Source organism: Camelus ferus, chromosome X (assembly GCF_009834535.1).
Source record: "Camelus ferus isolate YT-003-E chromosome X, BCGSAC_Cfer_1.0, whole genome shotgun sequence".
In the NCBI taxonomy this organism is placed as follows: Eukaryota; Metazoa; Chordata; class Mammalia; order Artiodactyla; family Camelidae; genus Camelus; species Camelus ferus.
Window position 1 is genome coordinate 77,750,104 of NC_045732.1, and position 20,964 is coordinate 77,771,067.

At 52.2% G+C, this 20,964-nt stretch overlaps 2 protein-coding genes across 2 annotated transcripts; one reads left to right on the top strand and one right to left on the bottom strand.

Moving 5' to 3' along the window:
- Positions 1 to 1,637: 1,637 nt before the first annotated feature.
- Positions 1,638 to 13,696, top strand: LOC102524030 (opsin 1, long wave sensitive). Its single transcript, XM_032474753.1, has 6 exons — positions 1,638 to 1,757; positions 5,295 to 5,591; positions 7,998 to 8,166; positions 9,530 to 9,695; positions 11,106 to 11,345; positions 13,445 to 13,696. The coding sequence occupies exons 1-6, from the start codon at positions 1,646 to 1,648 to the stop codon at positions 13,553 to 13,555; spliced, it is 1,095 nt and encodes a 364-aa protein (XP_032330644.1). The 5' UTR covers positions 1,638 to 1,645; the 3' UTR covers positions 13,556 to 13,696.
- Positions 13,697 to 13,822: 126 nt separating this feature from the next.
- Positions 13,823 to 20,229, bottom strand: TEX28 (testis expressed 28). Its single transcript, XM_032475463.1, has 3 exons — positions 19,398 to 20,229; positions 14,894 to 15,029; positions 13,823 to 14,385 (listed from the first exon to the last, which is right to left on the bottom strand). The coding sequence occupies exons 1-3, from the start codon at positions 20,171 to 20,173 to the stop codon at positions 14,029 to 14,031; spliced, it is 1,269 nt and encodes a 422-aa protein (XP_032331354.1). The 5' UTR covers positions 20,174 to 20,229; the 3' UTR covers positions 13,823 to 14,028.
- Between the last annotated feature and the right edge of the window lie 735 nt (positions 20,230 to 20,964).

Below are 20,964 nucleotides of genomic sequence, written 5' to 3' on the forward strand. Positions count from 1 at the left end.
CTGAGTTCTAGGGATATGACCTTGTTCCATCAAGCTGCATCGTGAGGCCTGGGTTCGTGCTGTGAGCCCCTCAAAACCCCGCGCAATTCTTTCGGGGATATACCCAGAAGCAGAATTTCTGGATCACGTGGTAATTCTATTTTTCAGTCTTTGGATTTGCCACAGTTTTCCACGAAGGCTGCACCATCACGATCTAATTTTACGATATTTTCATCATTCCCAAAGGGACCCCTGTCCCCATTAGCAGTCACTCTCCATTGTCTTTCACCCCAGCCCCCGGCACCCACCAATCTGCTTTCTGTCTAGTCTGGACATTTCGTATAAATGGAATCGGACGGCATTTGGTCTGTTTGTGTCTGCCTCCTTTCACTTAGTACAACATTTTCGAGGTGAATTCCTGTTGTAACACGTTAGAATTTCATTCCTCGTTATGGCTGAATAATGTTCTGTTGCACGGATAGACCACATTTTCTTAATCCATTCACCTGTTGATTCACTTTTTTAAATTGTATATATATATTTTTAATTTTTACAATTTATTTACTTATTTTTGCAGGGGAGAGGTAATTAGGTTTTGTTTGTTTGTTTATTATAAGAGGCGGTACTGGGGATTGAACCCAGGACCTCGTGCATGCTAAGCATAGTGCTCTACCGCTTGAGCTATTCCCTCCCCCTGTTAATTCACTTTTGGACTGTTTGTACCTTTTGACCCCTGGTGAATCATGCTGCTATGAGCCTTCTTGTGTTAAGGACAAACAGGCAAGGCTGCAGAAGTGGGCAGTTAGCAGGTAATTGGTGCCCCTGCCAAGCGCTAAGCCAGCAGTGGCCAGACTGCAGTGGGAAAGGGGACAGCGGAGGCAGCCCATCTGGAACACTCTGTTGAGAGGTTTGCTTTTGAGGGCAAGTCTAGAGGGAGGCTGAAGTCAGAGGCAGTCCAAGGAAAGGTCATGAACTCAGGGGAGAGTGGTTTGAGCAGGTGGGGTCCGAACGCCTGTAGGCACTGCAGGTGCTTCAAGAGGGCTGCTGGGAGGGCCCGGATGCGCTCCTTGGTGACTGAAGTAGCTGCAGCTCATGGGGAACAAGGTGGAGAGGGGCGGAAAGCAAGATGCATGGTGGAGTCTCCCCCCACTGCGAGGCCTGTCTGTCCCTTCCTAGGGGAGGAGCCACCCCGACACAACCTGCATCCACTGGGCCCCCCGGGACGGCCTGAAGTTCCAGGCCTCAGCCCTGCGAAGTCTCCTGGGGAGAACCACCTGGGCAAGGCAGACTGGGGCCTTGGGCTGCTTCCTTACTCACACCGCAACCTGGAAATCCTGGCCCTTGGGTCTGCCTGACCTAGGAGCTGGTGCAGAACGGTGGAAGCGAACAGAAGACATGCAAGCCTGAGCCAGGGCCCAGGGCAGCTCCTGCAGCCACCTTGGCTCCAAGTTTGGTTCCCAGCAAATCCCTCTGAGCCGCCCCTCGTGGGCTCACCTTAGGAACTAGGAGGCCAGGGTGGGGGAGGAGGAGGTCTAAGTCCAAGGCCCAATTAAGAGATCAGAGGGTGAAGGGTTTGGGAGCTTTTAAGGTGAGGAGGCCTGGGATGATCCCGCAGGCTGGTATAAAGTGCTGTGACCCCCTGGCGGCTCCAGGGCTTTCTGGAGCCATGGCCCAGCACTGGGGCCCCCAAAAGCTTGCAGGCGGGCAGCCGCAGGCCAGCTTTGAGGACAGCACCCCGGGGAGCATCTTCACCTACACCAACAGCAACGCCACCAGAGGTGAGCGAGCAGGTGCCATGGAGGCTGGGTCACACTGGCTGGAAGGGCCCTCCTGGGACATGGGCCCCAAGGGGGTGCTGGCGGCCACCCATCCCACCCAAGAGAGCCTGTCTTACTGGCGACCCGCAGAGACGGTCTTCTCTCTTAGCTTTTATGTATGATACCATGAATGAGGGGTTCCTTTCTGAACATACAAGGACACCGAAACTGTGAATATGCATTTGTGAACCACATAGGCTTCCCAGACCCTTTGAGAATTCCCATCCCAGGAAGCTTCATGAGCTCTCTCCTCGCGGCCCCGTGCTGCTAGGGAGACGCGCTCCCAGCATCCACCTGGCCGCACTGCCCTCAGCTTCCTGGGGAAGGAGCCGGGTCTGACTCATCCTTGCAAAGGAGACAAATAGCAGGAATGGGAGGCTGGGGTGACCTGGAGGAGGGTGGATGACTTCAAGAGCCTAAAGATCAGAAGAGACTGTAGTGTCATCTTGTCCAGCTTCACACCCGGAGCCCCAGCCCCTGGCTGCCCATTCTAGGGGGGAGGCTGGCTCGGCTCCCAGGGTTGCTGTTCAGCTGCGGGATGTCCCAGGAGGGAGGGCTTGGGCCCAACAGAAAGCGGAAAACTCCGTAAAGGCCGCCCGAGTTTCTGCCCCGGGAGCGGCCCAGGCCCAAAGCTTTGCAGGCAAGCCCTTCAGAGCGCCAAGGACACTGGTGACCCCCCGTCCCCACCCCAGGTCCCTCCTTCAGACCAAAGACCTTCAGTTCCTTCAAGAATGTCTCACTTGCCGCAACGGGGTTCTTGAACCAAACTGGTTGAGAGCCCTGCAGTCCGCCTGGACTTCCTTGTTCGCACCCTAGAATGCCCTTGATGGAGACGCAACAACGCTCTCCCTGGAGGCCCTTGTGGCTTCACCAATGCCCAAGATTCCTTATTGTATTTTTTTCCCAAAGATTCAAATGTCTACCAAAGACAGGGAAGATTGTAATGAACCCCCCAGGTATCCGTCCGTTGTCTCATTTCATCTGTAACCCCCTCCACAAACCACTCCTCCTGATTTCTAGAAGCAGATGCAAGACATCACATTGGTAAACCTTCAGCAGGTACCTCTTTAAAACACATAACCACAAGACTATTATCACGCCTAAAACCTAGCAGTCCTTGATGTCAGTGATTCTCCTAGTTAGTGTCTAAAAAAACAAAGTCATATTTTGTTTTTCCAGTTTGCTTGAATCAGGGCTCAGATAAGTTCCACACATTCAGATGGATCGATAATGTCTTTTCATCCTCATTGAATTTAGAGGTTCCCCCTCAACCTCTGTGCAATTTTATTTGTTGAAGAAAGTCAGTTGTCCCTGGACTTGCCCACTTCAAACTTTGCTTCCCACACCCCTTCCATCGTGCTCAGCATCGTGTTTCTGTAAACCAGCAGTTAAGATGAAGGTCTGCTGGGAGGTGGGTTGGATATGTCAGGCATTTCAGCAAGACCTCTCCATCAGGAGGGTGTCCCTTTGTCCGCATGTTGGCAGCTGCTGAAACTCAATGCTAGGACCCATGAAACCACTGGGGATTTTGAAATGGTGACATTCTGATTCTTCTTACCCTGTCCTCATGGACAACTTCCATAAAGAGAAACGTGCTGTCACGTACTCTGGGGGCCCCGGGGTACGGTGCGTGTAGGGAAAGCAGAAGACACTCTTGATTCTTTTTATTTCCCCCATTTCAAAATAATGACTTGGCGGGGGGTAGGGTATAGCTCAAGTGTAGAGCACATGCATGAGGCCCTCAGTTCAATCCCCAGCATCTCCATTAAAATTTTTTTTATTAAAATAAATAAATAAATAAACCTAATTACCTCTCCCCCCGCAAAAAAAAAAAAGAAAAGAAAGAAAGAAAAAGAAAAAGGAAAAAAAGAATAATAATAACTTAGTTCCCCAGTGCAGCCAGCTGGCTTTGACCTCTGTGCCTCCTTTCTCTCCCACTAAGCATCCTATTCTCAAGGGCTTTGGCTAGAATTACAATTAGAGTATCATTTAATTACTCATTTGCTTTATTTCAGACACACTCATAGGGGTCTCAGAATAATGACAGCAACGCTATCGCCAACAGCATGATTACCAGAAACTTAACGTTTGGACAGGACTTCTTATCCTTAGAGGATATGCCACGAGTAGTCAGAAGGGTCTTTTCCAGTCCCATAGAATAGCCCCTCTCTATGTGACTAAACCTTCAAGTGGATATGCATTTAGGTCCATTTGTTTTATTTTTGATTTTTAAAATGTAGCCTTTTTATAATTACAGAATAAAATATTTGCAAGGCTCCACATTAAAATCTAGAAAATAAGGTATACTAGAAAAAAATTTGCTTCTGTGCCAGCCCCCATCCCCGATTCCCTTCCTGTCTGTATTTCTTAGAAGACCTTCACCTGGGAGCTGAGTGAGGGAGACACAGTGTTGGGGCATCATGGGTGCTGTGGGGTCCAGTTGTGCTGAGGGCAAGATATAAACCACCCTCATAGCCACGGGAGCCAAGAAATCCCCATCTCTCTTAAATTAGTTTCAGTTGGGATTTAGTGATACACAGGTCAAGCATCCTGGTTAATTCGGGGACTCTGCGTGGTTGCCCTCCTAGGTGCTGGGAGACCTTGTTATGTGGCTGCAGGCACTGTGGGTTGTAACCCCTTCGAGTATTCTGCCAGAATGATGGTGGTGATAAAGGCCCTTCCCGCCCGGAGAGGTGTCTATGACGTAATAAATGGGAGTTGCCCGCCTTTCTCTTCTGTGTCCATTTGCTGGGACTGCTGTGATGAAGCACCACACACTGGGTGGCTTTAGGGACAGAAATTTGTCATTGCCCAGTTCTGGAGCCCAGAAGTCTGAGATCCAGAGTCGGCAGGTTGGCTCCATTGTGGCTCTGAGGTTCCCGGCAACCTGCGGCCACGTGGCCGTCTTCTCCCGGCATGTGTTTTGTCTGTGTCCCAGTTTCACCTTTCTAGAAGGACACCAGTCATGTCCACCCTAATGACTTCATGGTAACTCAATCACCTCTGGACAAATCCTTTCTCCAAATAAAACCACATTCTGAGGTCCCGGGGCTGAGGACCCCCACATATCTTTTTGTGGGGTGCAGAATTTAGCCCATAGCAAGCTCATTCATTCATTTGTTCTCTGAGTGCTGATTGTGAGCCGGACCTGCCGTGTAAGATGTGTGAGACACGGTCTGGTGAGGAAGGAGGAACATGCGCACCGACAACTCCCAAGGGTCACCTCAGCTAGGGAATCTGGAAAGGTTTCTGGAAGGCCAGGGCATCTGAGCCTGGCTTTACTGTGTGAAAGGGAAGAGGACCTGGGTGCGGAGGGAACGTGAGCAAAGGTCTGACAGCAGAAGGACTTGGAGCATGCACGGGAGGCAGTGCAGGGTACACAGGGGGCTCGGGAGGAGGTTGGCCCAGCACATTGGGGAGGAGGGGCGGGAATGTGAAGGGGTGGGGAGGGGCAGGACGGTGTAGCTCCTTGCCTCACTCCGGACCTCCTGCCTACAGGGCCCTTTGAAGGCCCCAACTATCACATCGCCCCTAGATGGGTGTATCACCTCACCAGCGCCTGGATGGTTTTTGTGGTCATTGCCTCCATCTTCACTAATGGGCTCGTGCTGGCGGCCACCATGAGGTTCAAGAAGCTGCGCCACCCTCTGAACTGGATCCTGGTGAACCTGGCAATCGCTGACCTGGTGGAGACCATCATTGCCAGCACCATCAGCGTTGTCAACCAGATGTACGGCTACTTTGTGCTGGGGCACCCTTTGTGCGTTGTGGAAGGCTACACTGTCTCCTTGTGTGGTAAGCCGGCTGGGGGCCCAGGTCAGGGGAGACCCAGGCTGCTGTGTGTAAAGGAAATACTCACCTGGCTAAGTCCCCAGGTATGCCGGCGGTGCACATGAGAGGCACACGTTTGAAGGGAGACAGATGGGCAGGGGAAGCGGGGCTGGGGTCACCAAAGAGACAAGGGCTTGTGGTCCAACACACCCCGAGCGCCTACTCTGAGGTAGGCTGTGCCTGGGGACATCCAGTTTCAGGCCATGCAGCTGGCATGGGAGGGGACAGACAGATCCGGATGGGTGGGAGGGGAGGGCTTTGCGACTCCCACCCAAATCTGGGGCACAGGCTCTTTCAGCCCACTGATGTCAGCTTTTCCCAGGGGAAGAAGCAATTCCCATTAGGACTTCTGGGACACTGAGACCAGATCCCACATCCCATTCCCCATCCCTGTCACTAATATCTTTGTTCAGATCAACATTGGCCGAGAAGCACCTGGGCTCCAGGCTCTGTGCTGTCAGGCATAGAGGGTGCTGCACACACAGTCCAAACCTTGAGTGCTCCCGGGTCCTGGCAGGAGGGGCTTCTATCCCAGACAGTGACCACATGATGCCATCAGTCCTCTCAGAGGACCTTGTCCCTGAGGAGGTGATGAAGGGGTTGAATGTTGAGTCAGCCCAGGAGAGCTGGGCACAGACAGCTGTGTTGGTTGGGTGGGCAGAGGCCAAGTGAGCAGCGTGCTACTGCCGAGCAGGCCTCAAGACCATAGGCAGGCCTTGGAGTGGGGAGGAGACCGGAGGGGGAGACCCAGGACGTGGCTGGAAGATGGAAGGGAGGCAGACTGACGGAGCAGGGGCCATGCCAGGCTAAAGCAGGAGCTAGGTCTGTGGCACTTCTGGGCTCCAGGCCGGGCGGCGGGAGCTGGGGGTTGCCATGAGGCCAGGTTTCCTTCTCTGGGGCCCACAAAAAGGAGGACAGACAGGCCTGACAAGGCCAAAGTCGCCTCAGGAGCCCTTGTACAACACCCTCAAGAGAGAATGGAGGGCCGTGGGGCTGCAGCTCGGTGTCAACCCAAGAAGGCAGGGAGTCCAAGTGCCACAGCGCTCAGCACATGCAGCCTGTCTCTAGGCCCCAAGCCACCAAACCAGAGAAGGCTTGCAGCTGCTCTCCCATTTGGAAAGTTTCCCAGGGCCACCTGGTGACAATGCCTGGGTCCTCAGCTCCCACCTAACTTGGGTTTGTCTCATTGCTGCCTAAACTGATCTCCAATTCAGATTCCAAGATGATGAGTTTGAGAAAGACATTGGGATTAGAGGAACACAGGGAGTGGGGAGCCTGGTCGAGGATCTGAATTACTAGTGGTGTGAGCGCCACTAAGTCACTTTACCAGAGAAGGTTGGGCAGAGTAAGTCCATCCCGAGTTCAAGTGCTCCATGTGCCTTGGTAGCTGGTGCATGGCCCTCCCGGAGTAGCTCCTGCGTATCACTCACATCTGGCTTGCCTTTATATCTGCTCGAGGTCTGCTCTTGGGTCGCCAGTTTTGATGCCATCGACACCGGGCTGAGGATGTCCGTGGCACCGAAACTGGTGACCTGAGGAAACCCGTGGACCCCTTCTCAGAAGAATATTTGCAAATGTGCACAATGAGACCCACAGGGTTGCAGAAGCAGCAATGACGCTGAGACATAGGTGTCAAAGAACTAGGTGTTACTTACCAACATACTTGCTCCGTGGAAATATTAGTATTGAAAGCATTTTTTAGAAGTCTTAGTGACACCATTCTTTATATTAAAGTATCAAATAACTGTATCTGGCCTGACAACCCCTGAAACGCCAAGGTGGTCATGAATACAGGGATATTGGGCAATGTTGGCCCCCTCTGTAGAGTAACCAGGTCCCGGGTACTGCCGACGCTACCACACTGGTGATGGCACTAAAGGAGGCCAAGTGTCTGTTAGAGGGTGGTGGGACCAAGACATCATTTTACCCACCCTCATTCCCAAAGCTCTGGATTCTCCACCCAGACCTCTGGATGATGGGCAGTAGTGAGAGGTCTGGGGCCTAAAGGAGTACGTGCATGCTTGGCAGAGGGTACAGGCTACTGGCTCTTGGCTGGAACAGCAGCACCTCAGTGTGGCCTCAGGCGTGTATCTGTCCATCAGGAGTTGCATTGGTGGCATCACAAGAAAGGCTGGTGGTCGAATAAAAGACATATGGGAAGCAAGGTGGGCAAAGTGGCCGAATAAGAGTGGGCAAGGAGAGGCGGGCTGCAGACCCAATGCAGAGGAACAGGGAAAGCAGGCGTGAGAGAAAGAAACTGACGAAGAGACCCACTGCTCCCTGGACCTGAAAATACCTTTTGGAGACAGGTTTTGCAGGTAGGTAGGGGCATATCCTGTGATCTTGACAAGTGTCTGCTCTCCACTGCAGGGATCACCGGTCTCTGGTCCTTGGCCATCATTTCCTGGGAGAGATGGATGGTGGTCTGTAAGCCCTTTGGCAATGTGAGATTTGATGCCAAGCTGGCCGTCGCAGGCATCACCTTCTCCTGGATCTGGGCTGCTGTGTGGACAGCTCCGCCCATCTTTGGTTGGAGCAGGTAAGGGTACCAGGGTGCCAGGAAGGCGAGCCACTTAGAACAGAGCAGGGCAGCCCAAACTCGTGATTCTCTTGGTGACCTTGGGGCAAACCACTTCCTGTCTCTGGGGTTTTGAGGCCCCACGAGTAAAGTGAGGATGGAAAGGACTCTCCCTGAGAACCCTTCGAGCGTACAGTGCCTATGGAAGTATGAATCTGCCTGGCTGAAACATGGAAATGGGCCCCGTGGTCTCTATGCACCCGGAAAGGTCTGTTTATCCCAAACAGGAGCAGCTCATGGGAACACATGGAGAAACGCCACCAGCTAAGGCCATGGGCACATTTGGACTCCAAGGTTCTCTTGTCCACTGTGCCACAGGCCTCTTTCTTTTTTAAAAAAATTTATTTTTCATTGAAGTACAGTCAATTACAATGTGTCAGTTTCTGGTGTACAACACAATGTCCCAGTCATGCATATACATACATATTTTTTTCATTAAAGGCTATTATAAGATATTGAACATAGTTCCCTGTGTCCAGGCCTCTTTCTTGAACCTTCTGAGAGGCTCCCCTTTCGAGGCTCCTTGGGTTGTAGGTATACCAGTGTCCTAACCAGGTGGATTCTCTGGGAGAAGAACCGAATTTTCAAGGAAGCAACTGACGTGTCTGAGGTGGAGGGATGGCACGAGGATGCTGCACTTCTCTCATGACTAAGTTCTTGTGGGGTCTGGGGCGGGGGGAATGCTCTTTCTTTGGGAAGCTTCCATCATTCTGGGAAACCAGTCTCAGGAAAGCTTGTCTCTGTCACCCTCCTCACCCCACCACACCCACGGTGGCTGCAATGATTAAACACGTGTGTTATCTCATTTAATTCTCGGACCCTTCTGTAAGCAAGTGTCTTTCTTACAGTGGCTGCCTAGCTGACCCCAGAAAAAATGATTCAGGTATTCACAGGTGTTCTTAAGAGGGCGCCTCCCCTCCCTTTGTAAAAAAGGGGATGTGGTTGGGGTGATGAGAATGTTCTGGAACCAGATAGTGGTGATGGCTGCACAAGACTGTGAATATACCAAACCTCATAATGATGTTATATGTATTTACTACAATAAAAAAGAGGGCAACAGGAGACCTAAAAGTGCACACAGATTTACTGAGACCCTCCTGAAGGCCTTCCTTTGGAGGTGATGGAAGAGGCAGCAGTTGCACAGATTGTGAACATACTGAATGCCCTGAATTGTTCATTTCAAAAATGGAGAATTCAGGGAATGTGAATTTTACCTTGCTAAAAACATCCAACAACCCAACCCAAGTCAGCAGTGCATGGGGGTTGGGGAGGGTCCCGGGTTGCCCCATGCACTTCAGGACAGGCTGCTGGCCCTTCTCTTCAGGTACTGGCCCCACGGCCTGAAAACTTCCTGCGGCCCAGACGTGTTCAGCGGCAGCTCTTACCCCGGGGTACAGTCTTACATGATCATCCTCATGATCACGTGCTGCTTCATCCCGCTCAGCGTCATCGTGCTCTGCTACCTTCAAGTGTGGCTGGCCATCCGAGCGGTAAGCCCCCAGCCTGTGGCCTCCACCCCTGCTGGTAGGATCATGAAGGCCAGGGACATCTCGGCTGGGACAGAGGGTCACCTGGTCTGCTCTCCTGCCCTCAAACCAGACATGAATCTAGCAATTCCTTCGGGGCTGTGGTTGTCCCCTGCCCTTGCTGCTACAGGATGGGAAGGGACTGCCTCCTCTTCACGGAGGGGACCAAAAAGGCAACACAGCTGCACTTCCTCCTGACCCAGGACAGTTCTCCCTAGGGGTGGAAAGCCAGCCTCTTCCATGGGGTGGAGTGCCGCTGGGCAGATCTAAAAGCAAGACCTGAAAGTCTATGGGTGTTTCTAAAAGGCTGCCACTGGCGTGCCCTCACCACTCCACGGGGCTGTCTGCCCCACACTCCACCCTCCTCCCTGGGAAGCTGATCCCCTCGACAGCCACACCCCTCCCCTGGTGCAGGAAATCAGCACAGGGCAGGAGAGGAGATCAGGGTCTGGGGTGCTGCGGGCTCTGTGCTCCCTTCGTGGTACCCTGAACGCCATCCGTAAGTTGTCCCTTTGTCAATCAACTTGCCTACAATTAGCTTGATCTGGATGTGCCATCTGTCCCTGCTGGGATCCTGCATGACACAGGGAGTAGAAGGCCCTCTGGGGTGGCGCCTTTCCTGTCTGAAGCTGCTTGTGCCCACAATCAGATCAGCATGTGCTTATATGCTCTTTCTAGAATGGAGGCCATGGGCTTGAGATAAGCTCCCTTCACCTCACTGCCTTCAGCCTGTGGGTAGTCAGGGATCAGAACCAACTGAGCCGACTCCCACAGGTCTCCCTACATGGCTTGGGCCATGTTAGCTCTGGGCTGAGGAGCCCCGCCTCCAGAACATGCCCCTAGGCTGTCACCCCTCGTCCCCATCTGGCTGCTGGCCATCAGTCCCTGCCCACAGCAGGAAGTGGCCCTGCTCTGCATCTTGTCCCGCCTGGCCCGCAGACCTGAGCATGGGAGGGGACGCTGGTAAGGAATCAGGTGAGGCCAAGAACACCCTCCTTAGCTCCCCCACCAATTCTTAACAAGAACCGAGCTAAGCAAGTGCTTGGAAGGTGCCAGCTTAGGGCTGTCGTGGCCAGCCCCCCACCCCGGCATTTTACCTCAGAGCCTGTAATAGCTCCCACAGGGCCGGCCCTGGCCAGGTGCACTCCCGCAGGTGGGAGCTGCCGGTGTGCTGGCCAGTGTGCTGTAGCAGGCGCATCCGTCTCCTTCCCTCTACTACTCTCCATCCCTGAGCTGACCACCTCTAGCTGCCTCCCCGACTAGCTAACTAGCTACCGGAGCAGCAGCAACACAGAATTCCCCCAGGGGTTCTCTACAGAGCCCTGAGGGATTCTCCCCCTCGCTGTCCCGGGCATAACTCTCTGTCTCCCCCAGGTGGCAAAGCAGCAGAAAGAATCCGAGTCCACCCAGAAAGCGGAGAAGGAGGTGACCCGGATGGTGATGGTGATGATCTTCGCGTTCTGTCTCTGCTGGGGGCCATACACCTTCTTTGCATGCTTCGCCGCTGCCCACCCTGGCTACGCCTTCCACCCTCTGGTGGCCGCCCTGCCAGCCTACTTTGCCAAAAGTGCCACTATCTACAACCCAATTATCTACGTCTTCATGAACCGACAGGTAAGTCATGCCGCCGGCAGAGCAAACCAGAAGTAGACCCTGGAAGAGCCCGGTGATGGCTCCCACCAGGAATCGTGTCTGGGGGAAGTCTGACAATGACCACCAGGACAATAACCCGGGAAGACCCGGCCTGTGACCCAGCCGCCTTTTATGGTCTGGGCCCAAGGGTGGGCACTTCCTGCAGCGCACCGTGTGTGCGGCAGGCCCTTCCCCTCTGTTGGCCTCAGGGCGAGCCTGAAGCATAAACACCCTAGGACTGCCAGAACACACCTACACCTACCCTAGGTGCACCCTTCTTGATTTCATAGACAAGACTCATCTCTCAGCCTTAACCTTTCCATATTCAAAGCCTAACTCTGATAAGGACACGAAGAGGCCCTTCTAGGCTGTGCCGGTCTTGGGCTTTCGTGATTTTATGGGTTAGTTCAGGGAAACACGCTGTGGTCTTGTCAGGCGGCAGCCACTGGGGGCTGGCACATCCGGCCTCAGCAGCCACCTGCCCATGACTCCTAGACCATACTCTGCCTTGAATTCCTTATGTCCACTTCGTTAAGGTACAGCTGTGGTGTGACCTGATGGTGATCAGAAAGGTCTGTGGGTCAGAACCACCCCCCTGCAGGGGCCTCCCATTTCACCAGGCTGATGTGTGAGTGTTGAGTAGGACCAGCAGCACGTTGGACTCCCCGGGGACCCACTGTTGGCACCTCAGTACCCAGAGCGTAGTTCCACCCTCAACCCACTTCTTGTCTTCCACATGGTCCCTTTCTAGGTCTGGCTGCTGTTTGTGGAGTCCTAGGCCATCTTGCCAAGTCCTGTCTTTACCGGAGCCTTTCCTTGCTCCCCTTCTAGAACTCGCCCTCCTCTACAGCTGTCTGCACTTCCAGACCCTCCAGCCTTTCGAACTTTGCTTTCACTCTTTCTGCATTGCTATCCCTTCCTGTGGCATTCAGAGAGAATTTTCTGGAATGGAGCTCCACAAGGACACAGCTGAGTCAATTCTGCTGTTCAAGCCACTTCTTACATAACTCATTCCAACAATTATGTTTTTTATTTTTAAGAGTTTCAATTTTGGAGAGAGCTGGAGACAGTCAAGAATAGGCCTGGAATAGATAGGAAACGCCTCTGGTCTGCATTCTCACAGCATTTTTGTTAACTCAGGGATGATATGAGATATAATTTGAGACATGAATACAACCCACATCTCTTTAGGGGCCAAGCAGCAAAAAGCAGGGCCTTCCTAATGCCAGAAATTCTCTTGGCTAAAGAGATGAGGTGGGCTGTCGCCTACCTAGTCCTCACCTAGTTCTCACCCGGCCCCAAGACTGGGAGAACAGAAACAACATACAATCACTTTCCTTCCCACTGAAATGCCTCCAAATCTCTCCCAGATGTTGCAGGGATGGGTCACTACACCCAGGCCGCTTCGCCCGCAACACCCTTCTGTCACTGAGTTTTGTGGGGCTGCTGTAACAAAGCACCACACGCTACAGGGATTCAACGAACAGAAATCTAGTCTCTCTCAGTTCCGGTGGTGAGCAGTCAGAGATCCAGGTGTGGGCAGGCTGGGCTCCTTCTGAGGGCTCCGAGGGAGAATCTATCCTGGCATATCCCCTAGGTCCTGATGGGTACCTGTCACCTGTGGGGTCCTCTGCCTTCACGTGCACATGGCCTTCTTCCCTCTGGGTCTGTGTCCAAATTCCCTTCTGTTTATGCGGACACCAGCCGTTGGATTAGGGCGTGCCCACTTCAGCATGACCTCATGGTAATACACATCTGAACCACATCTGCAAAGACTGTTTGCAACTAGTGTCACATTCAGAGGATCCACGGGTGAGGACTTGAACATATCTTTGGGGAAAAACAATCTGACCCAAAATAGTCACCATCAACTACTAGATCCGATGGCTCAGATAACCGAATAGTCAGGAATGGACCATCCCTGTGGGCAAGGAGTGCCTGGAACCTCCCCCTCGCTTCCCTGGAGACTCTAGATGGTAGAAAAGCAGGTGTACCCCATCCTCAGAGTGCCCCACACCCGACTGAGAGCCTAGCACACTGGCCCTGCTCGCCCTGCTGAATGACACTTTCTGTCCTGTCAGTTTCGAAACTGCATCTTGCAACTTTTTGGAAAGAAGGTGGATGATAGCTCTGAACTCTCCAGTGTTTCCAAAACAGAAGCCTCATCTGTCTCTTCGGTGTCACCTGCGTGAGTCTCTCCCAGCCCCAACAAGAAAAACGTCTGCCTCCTCCCAGAAAACTGTCACCCCTCTCCCACTCTCTGGGGTTTTGGTCACACCGCCCCCACCCCGTGTCTTCTCCATCCCTGTGAAATAAATGTAGTTTCTCTTTGCCAAAAATGACCAAGTCACAGAGGCTGCCACTGCAGTTTTGGGGCATCTGAGCCTCTGAGTGTTGGGTCACTGGGTCACGAGAGGGCGAGTGGGGACAGAGGAGAGAGCAGCACTGCACTTCAGAGACATTCATCTTTTCCAAGCCTTGTATCTGCAGATGGGATGGAAGGATGGTGAGGAAAGGAAGTGAGAGGCAGAAGGGCGTCCATGTACCTCCCCAGGGCTGGTGGTGATGGGGGAGAAAGGGAGGGCTGAGAAGTGGCTGTCTAGGGAGGGCTGACTGGCTGCCCCCAACTCCCAGGGGACAGGAAGAGCTGGCAAACCTAGGCCCTTTAAGGCCCATGTGACAGAGGCTTGGAGTCCTTGGCCGACTGTCTCCATCTGGCCGGGACCCAGGCCTGCCAGTCTGTGGTGGGGAAGGCGTGCCGCTTCTGCCAAGCCAAGGCTCCCAGCCCGATCAGCACAAGCGTGGTACAGGTACGCAAGTGTGAGTTCACCAGCGGCAAGGGGCAGGCACACACGGTGGAGACCAAGACCAAGAGGAGGGCGGCCAGGGTGAGGATCAGGCTGGCGAAACGGAACATTAAGTCCTGGGGACGGCACCTGAGCTTCTCTGTCATCGCCACTTGGGTCACTTGCTGTACACTTTCGAGCTTGGATATACGGTTCTTGAAAGTCTCCATGACCTCCTGTAGGTGACAGAAACACACCCTCTCACCAGAGGCCAGAGTTCCTAAGGGCTGCACGGCCAGGGTCAGAGAGAAGAACGCAGAGCACAGGCACTCCGAGGGCCGTCCTGGGCGGGTCTGTGCTGCCCAGGAGCAGCACAGGTCTGGCCAGCCTACTGGGCCTGACTCCGACAGCCCGAGAGCCCGGCATGAGGGAGTGGGGTGGAGAGCGTGGGGAGAACGCGAAGCTGCCTGTCACAGGGGCGGGGACTCGCTAACCCAGGGCAAAAGCAGGGCCGCCAGCCAGCAGCAGGGGGTCCCGACGCCCCTCAGGTGTGAGGGCTGCAGGGCCCACCTCTCCAGACCTGGTAGGCTGCCTCCGGGAAAGGGCAGCATGAACACGAAGACTGGACGACAGGGCCCAGCTCCCAGGTTTGGGAGGTTACAGAACAGACTCACTCATCTGTGGCTTCCCTCGTTACCTACTCTCACTAGGCATTTCTCCAACAGTCCTTCATGAGGTGCTCACCCAGATCTCCTTGGCTCTCTCATAGGACAGATATGCCATTTTCTCCTCAGTGCAGGCCAGATTCTGTTTGAGGCAGTAAATCTCATCCAGGTGCCCCTGCAGGTGGACATTCACCTGTCCTTCCATCAGTGCTTGTCTTGGGAGCAAAAGAGAAAGGAATATTCGCTGAGGTTAAAAAGAATATGAAAACAAACAAAAAAATACTCGCTGAGAACCCTGCCCAAAGCTTGTGCCGCTGGTGAGAAGCCCCACGTCAAGACGAGACTTGCGTCCAGAATCCGCCTTCCTCCTTCTCTCTCCCCAAACTCGGCCTCCTCCTCCAGGTCCGTTTCCAAAGACCCCACATGCACATCAGCCATACACATACTGACATTCATTCACTTTTATATATAGCTACTCTTCTGTAACAGCCGTACAAAAATAGCAATAAACTAGAAGGGATAGAAATCAAACTGTAAACTGTGTGCCCACGGTATTCAATTCTGCATGTACCCTCACACCCCTGCTCAGCACGCAGCAGTCACCCCACAGACGCCTGTGGGTTATAGGGATGGAGCAGTTACAAGAGAGCACATGCTGCACGAGTCCACTGATGGGAAATGTCCATAAAGACAGAAACAGACTTGTGGTTGTTGGGGGCTGGGGAAGGCAGGAGGTGGGGAGTGACTGCTACTGCTGGTGGCGCTTCTTTCTGGAGTCAGGACAGTGCTCTGGAGTGAGAGTGCTGATGGCTGCACAACTCTGTGAAAATATTAAAAAACCACTGAACTGTACACTTTAAATGAGCAAATTGTATGGGATATGAATTATATGTCAATAAAGCTGTTACTAAAACAAAAACCAAGCTCAGACTGTCACAATGGCTATACAACTCAGTAAATTTACTGAAGATCATTGAAACGTACAGTTAAACTGGTACACTTTATGGCATGTAAATTATATCTCAGTGGAGCTGTTAAAAAACACAAATAAAACATCACTACCTTTGTTTATGGCCACATACGTAAGTAGTAAAAGTCTAAAAGCACGTCTGGGAAAGCTAAGTGTCTAACAAGGTGCACGAGATGGGCAGAAGGAGGAGGGGGAGGGGAGTGTTTCAAGTGAATCATCTTTTCAAGTTTTATTTCTTAAAAAACATAAAATTGGAGGCAAATATGTTCAGATTTGAGAAAGCTGGGGGCAGGCATACAATGTTGATCATATTATTCTGTTTTCCCTGGGCTTGGAATATTTCATGATTTTAAAAACCTCTGAGGTTCCTCATTTGGGTACCAGGTGGCTTCTAGCACTGTCATTTAGGGAAGGCCAGAGGAAGGCTTGACCCAAACCAGGGTGGTAACACAAGGAAGATACTGCAGACACAGAACAGCCTGGGGCCGAAGGCCTGTGGAGAACAGGGAATGTGAGGAGAGGAGGTCAGCTACGTCCAAGTGAATCTCCATGAACGTATTCTTCATGAACGTGAAGTCAACGAGTAGATTCTTCATGAATGTATTCATAAGAATGTATGAATAGGTTATTGAATAAGAAGATGTTAACTTAGAAGGATATTCTCCCAGGCTTCCCTTGTCTCTGGCTTGTGACTCAGCTGACTCTCCTCTCCCGTCCATCCCTTGGTCAAGGACTCCTGTCTGTCTGGCACCTACAGCCACAGAGGCAAATGCACCACTGTGGAAAGTGCTCTTACAAAGACAAAAGGATGCCCAGTCAACCAACATGCCCCACCCCCAATCTTCCAACGCTGTTAAGGCCACCCTTTCCCACATAAATGGTCTTAAATACTATTGTTGCAGAAGAGTACATTCTTGTCCACATCTGAGAACTGACTTTGACAGATGGAGCTTGAACCTAAAGGACTGAAACTCAGAGAAACAGACATAGGAGGGATGGAGCAGCCCTTCAGGGTCGGATGGGGTAACAGGGCAGGGCCAGAGGCGTGCCTCCTGAGCAAACATGCAATCGCATGTGTTCTTAGAGGAGGGAGGAAAAGGCCACATGATGACAGAGTAGAGTGAGATGTGAAGATGGTGGCCTTGAAGATTGGGGTGAAGAGGCCACAAGCTAAGGAATGCGGTAGCCACAAGAAGCTGGAAGAGGCCAGGAACAGATTCTCCCCTAGAGTCTCGGGGCTGGGGGCAGCCTGTTCTTATGCTGACTTCTGACCTCCAGAACCATGATGGAATCAATTTCTGTCATTTACAGCCACCAAGTTTGGGATTACCTTTTTTTTTTTGGTGGGGTGAGGTAATTAGGCTTATTTATTTATTCTTGGAGGAGGTCATGGGGATTGAACCCAGGACCTCATGCGTGGTAAGCACTCTACCCCTTGAGCTGTACCCTCCCCCCTCAGATAACTTATGACGGCCAAGAGGAACTCCTCCAGGGGGCTACTGGCATCTAGTGGGTAGAGACCAGGGACACTGCTAAACATCCCACAGTGGTCAGGACAACCCCCTACAACAGAGAACCATCTGGTCAGAAAAGTCAACAGTGTTGAGGTGGGGAAAACCTGGGCTGTGGTGACACAATTTGGAGTTTAGGGCCCACCGAGTTATGGCTGAATGGAAAAGGCTACAATTTCAAAGACTGACGTACCAAGTGTTGGCAAAAGTGTAAAGCAACTAGAACATAAAATGGTACAACCATGTTGGAAAACAGTTTGGCAGTTTCTTGAAAAGTCGACCATACATCTACCTCATTACTGGCAATTCCACATATGAAAGCATATGTTCACAAAAAGACTTATACCAGAATGTTCCCAGCAGCTCAATTCCTAACAGCCCCAACCAGCAGCAAATGAACGGGGAGATACATTGTGTTCCTCCCATGGAATACTGCTGAGCAAGAAGGAATGAACTGCTCCCATGCACAACTTGGATGAATCTCAAAATAATTACACTGGGTGAAAAGAAGTCGGGACACAAATGACCACATAGCGTATGATTCCATTTACTTGAAATGTCCCAGAATAGACCAAACCAGAGAGACAGACAACAGATCGCTGGTTACCAGGGGCTGACGGAAGGTGAATGGGGAGTGACAGGGTCTCCTTTCAGAGTGATGAAAATATTCTGGAACTAATGGGGTTCGTGTGAATGCACGAAATGCCACTGAACTGTAAGCTTTAAAACGAGTAATTTTATGCTTTGTGAATTTTGTCTCAACTGAAAAATACAAAAGCCCTCTTGAAAGCAAACCGATACACCTGTGAGAAGTGTCACAGAACTTTTCAGTTTGAAACTTCAGTTTGTGATGCACCAGAGATGTGACAATCACAGGGGCCTGGGTAGTGACCACACAGTTGTGGACACTGGGTGACACTTCATCAAGCTGAACATAGACACTTGCGCCTGAGACTCTGTTTCCCCATCTGTAAGGTGGGCATCTGAAAGCTACACGTGATCAAGGCTACGTGCTCCCTGTCATCACTGTTTCTACATTACGTCATCTTCAGCCCGTTCTCCATTTCTCCCAGTAAATCTGAGTCCCACGGACCCGTTTTGTTTTGATTTTTTTTGCTTCTAATGTATATTAATTAGGGTAGGTTGAGTGCTGGAGTCAACAACCAGAAAATCTCGGTGTCTGAACACAATGAAAGTCCACACCCACCAGTCTGATGGAGGTGGTGGTGCTGTGTGAGGAGCTGCTGGCTTAGAAGTGCAAGCTGGTGGAAGTCACACAGAGTGTGGCAGGGAGGCAGGTCGCGCTGCTTCCCCGCACGCCTGGCAGATTCTGATCTGCTGCAGGTTAAGTGCTTACCAGAGCCCAGCAGTCCCCCCCGGCCTGGGCACTATGGAAACACAGTGGGTCTGCATACTGTCAGCGAGCTCCGGTTTGCCCTATGTAAACCTAACCTTGGAAATGTTATTTTGAACAAGGGGTCTTTAAGAGTCCTGAGATTTTGGATTTGGTTGCTGCCCTGTCCTACAAAACTCACCTCCTGAGTTCTGAATTCTGATTGGTTATCTTACTTGACAGTGGGCTGTCCCTGAATACTCCTTGACTGCCCTTTAGGGATTTGCCAAGCAGTGTAAATGCAGGTTGGATTCCCTGTGCAAACAGAAGATGGGATTCCCATGCTTCTTCCCCACAAACATGGAGGTGCTAAAGGGACTGCGGAGTCATTCATGAAAATGCTGACGACCTGGGCTCAACTAAGCGACCCCCACGCAGCAGGGAGAAAGCATTCCTCAGAAGGCAGTCAGGTTCAGAGCAAGGAAGCTGCACGGAGGGGCCCTGTGCCCCGACTTAGCTCTGAGCCCGGGGAAAGGGATCAGGGCTGGCGAGGCGGGTCCAGTCCTGATGCCCCCTTCAGCAGACAGGGACCAGCAGGGCCCCTCCCTGACTGAGGATGGCCACCTGCCTCATTTGCCAGTAGAGGGCCAGGCGGGCAGGCAACAATGGTCAGGGGACTAGCCCTCTCCCCTCGGGGCTCATTCCTGGAGCGGAACACTGACCGCCCCGCTCCAGGCCAAGGTGGCAGGCAGGAGGGGCTCCACCTCACCTGTGTTTCTCCTCCTGAAGGGATTCCAGTGACACCTGCAGGTCCGTCAGGTACCTCTCCTTTAGGCTCTGACAGGACACCTGGAGGCTGAGGTGGAACTTCTTGATTTCTTGCAGCTCTTCCTTCATCCTCTGCCACGGCAGGGCTTGCTGCTGGGCCACACGCTTGGTCTTGAAGGGCCTCCCCGGCTGCAAGGCTGGGCAGTGACTCTCCAGAGGGAAGTGTCCGATGACATGAGACAGGCTAGTGGACGGGCAATCCGCCCCAACTGGCTCGGGGGACTCTGAACCCAGGGCCCTCTCACTGGGCTGCTCGCAGTCATCAAGGCTGCTGTCTGCCCTCAGCACTAAGCCCTTGGGCCTGCAGCCCTCCTCCAGCTCCTGCAGCTGCTGGTGACACTGGCAGAGCCTTCGCTCGATCTGGGCGATGGTGGCAGAGGTGCGCTGGTTCACCTTCTCGAAGGCCTGCCGGATGTGGGGGGCCTGGTGCCGGTCGGCTTTGGACACCAGCTCGAGGTAGCCCACGGTGTTCTCATCCCGGCTGGCCCTCTCCACCCTCAGCTGCTCTGAGAGGTAGAGGATGCGGTGCTTGATGCTGGCCTCTAAGTTCCGGGCCAGCTCCCCATCTGAGAGGCTGCAGTGGCCACTGGGGCCATCCTCACTGGATGACAGGGATCTGCATGAGGGAACATCAGAGGGGAGGGCTGCAGTTGGGCTCTTGGTGTGTTCTGCCTGCAATGGGAAACAAGAATCACAAAATATGCACTTTTGTGACATACACAGGAGGAGGACTGGACACGTTATTGCTCCACTCTCTAAAAACGCTTACACGTATGCGCTTATACTGACACACGCACAATTTGTGCATTTAAGATGGGCCCAACACAGACTGGCAAAGTCAAGTTCATCTTCTGGGCCCCTCTCCCCTCCTTTTCAAGCACCTGACTCCTTACTCGATGGGCATACCTCACTATGACCACCAAATGGCTAGAGTCCCCACCTCTACACCTGCCCTGTCTGTTCTTGAACTTCTCTTCCAAGAATTATCAACTGTGGGACTCATTTTATAAAGAACTGTTCTTGTAAAGTATGGAATACACTCACTTCCATTAATCCATACTGCTTGCTGTATTGCTACTGCCAGGGAGACAGGCAAGGAGACTTGCATCCCAGCAGGTTCATTCCTTCATCTAATCATTCAGTCAACACACATGTCCTGAATTCCTACCATGTGGTACAGAAGCCAGACACATTCCTTGCTCTCATAGAGCTGATGGTCCAGCGTGGAAAGTTCTATGTAACACCAACAAATGAGGCTCTCGCGTGGGGATGGATAATAGGAAGAGCATCACCTTTGATTTTTGTTTTTGTTGGTGTATATATATATATACATAGTCAGTTTTCAATGGTCTGTCCATTTCTGGTGTACAGCACAATGCTTCAGTCATACATGAACATACATATATTCATTTTCATATTTTTTTCACCAAAAGTTACAAGATACTGAATATAGTTCCCCATGCTACACAGTATGAACTGCTTGTTTGCCTATTTTATATATATTAGTA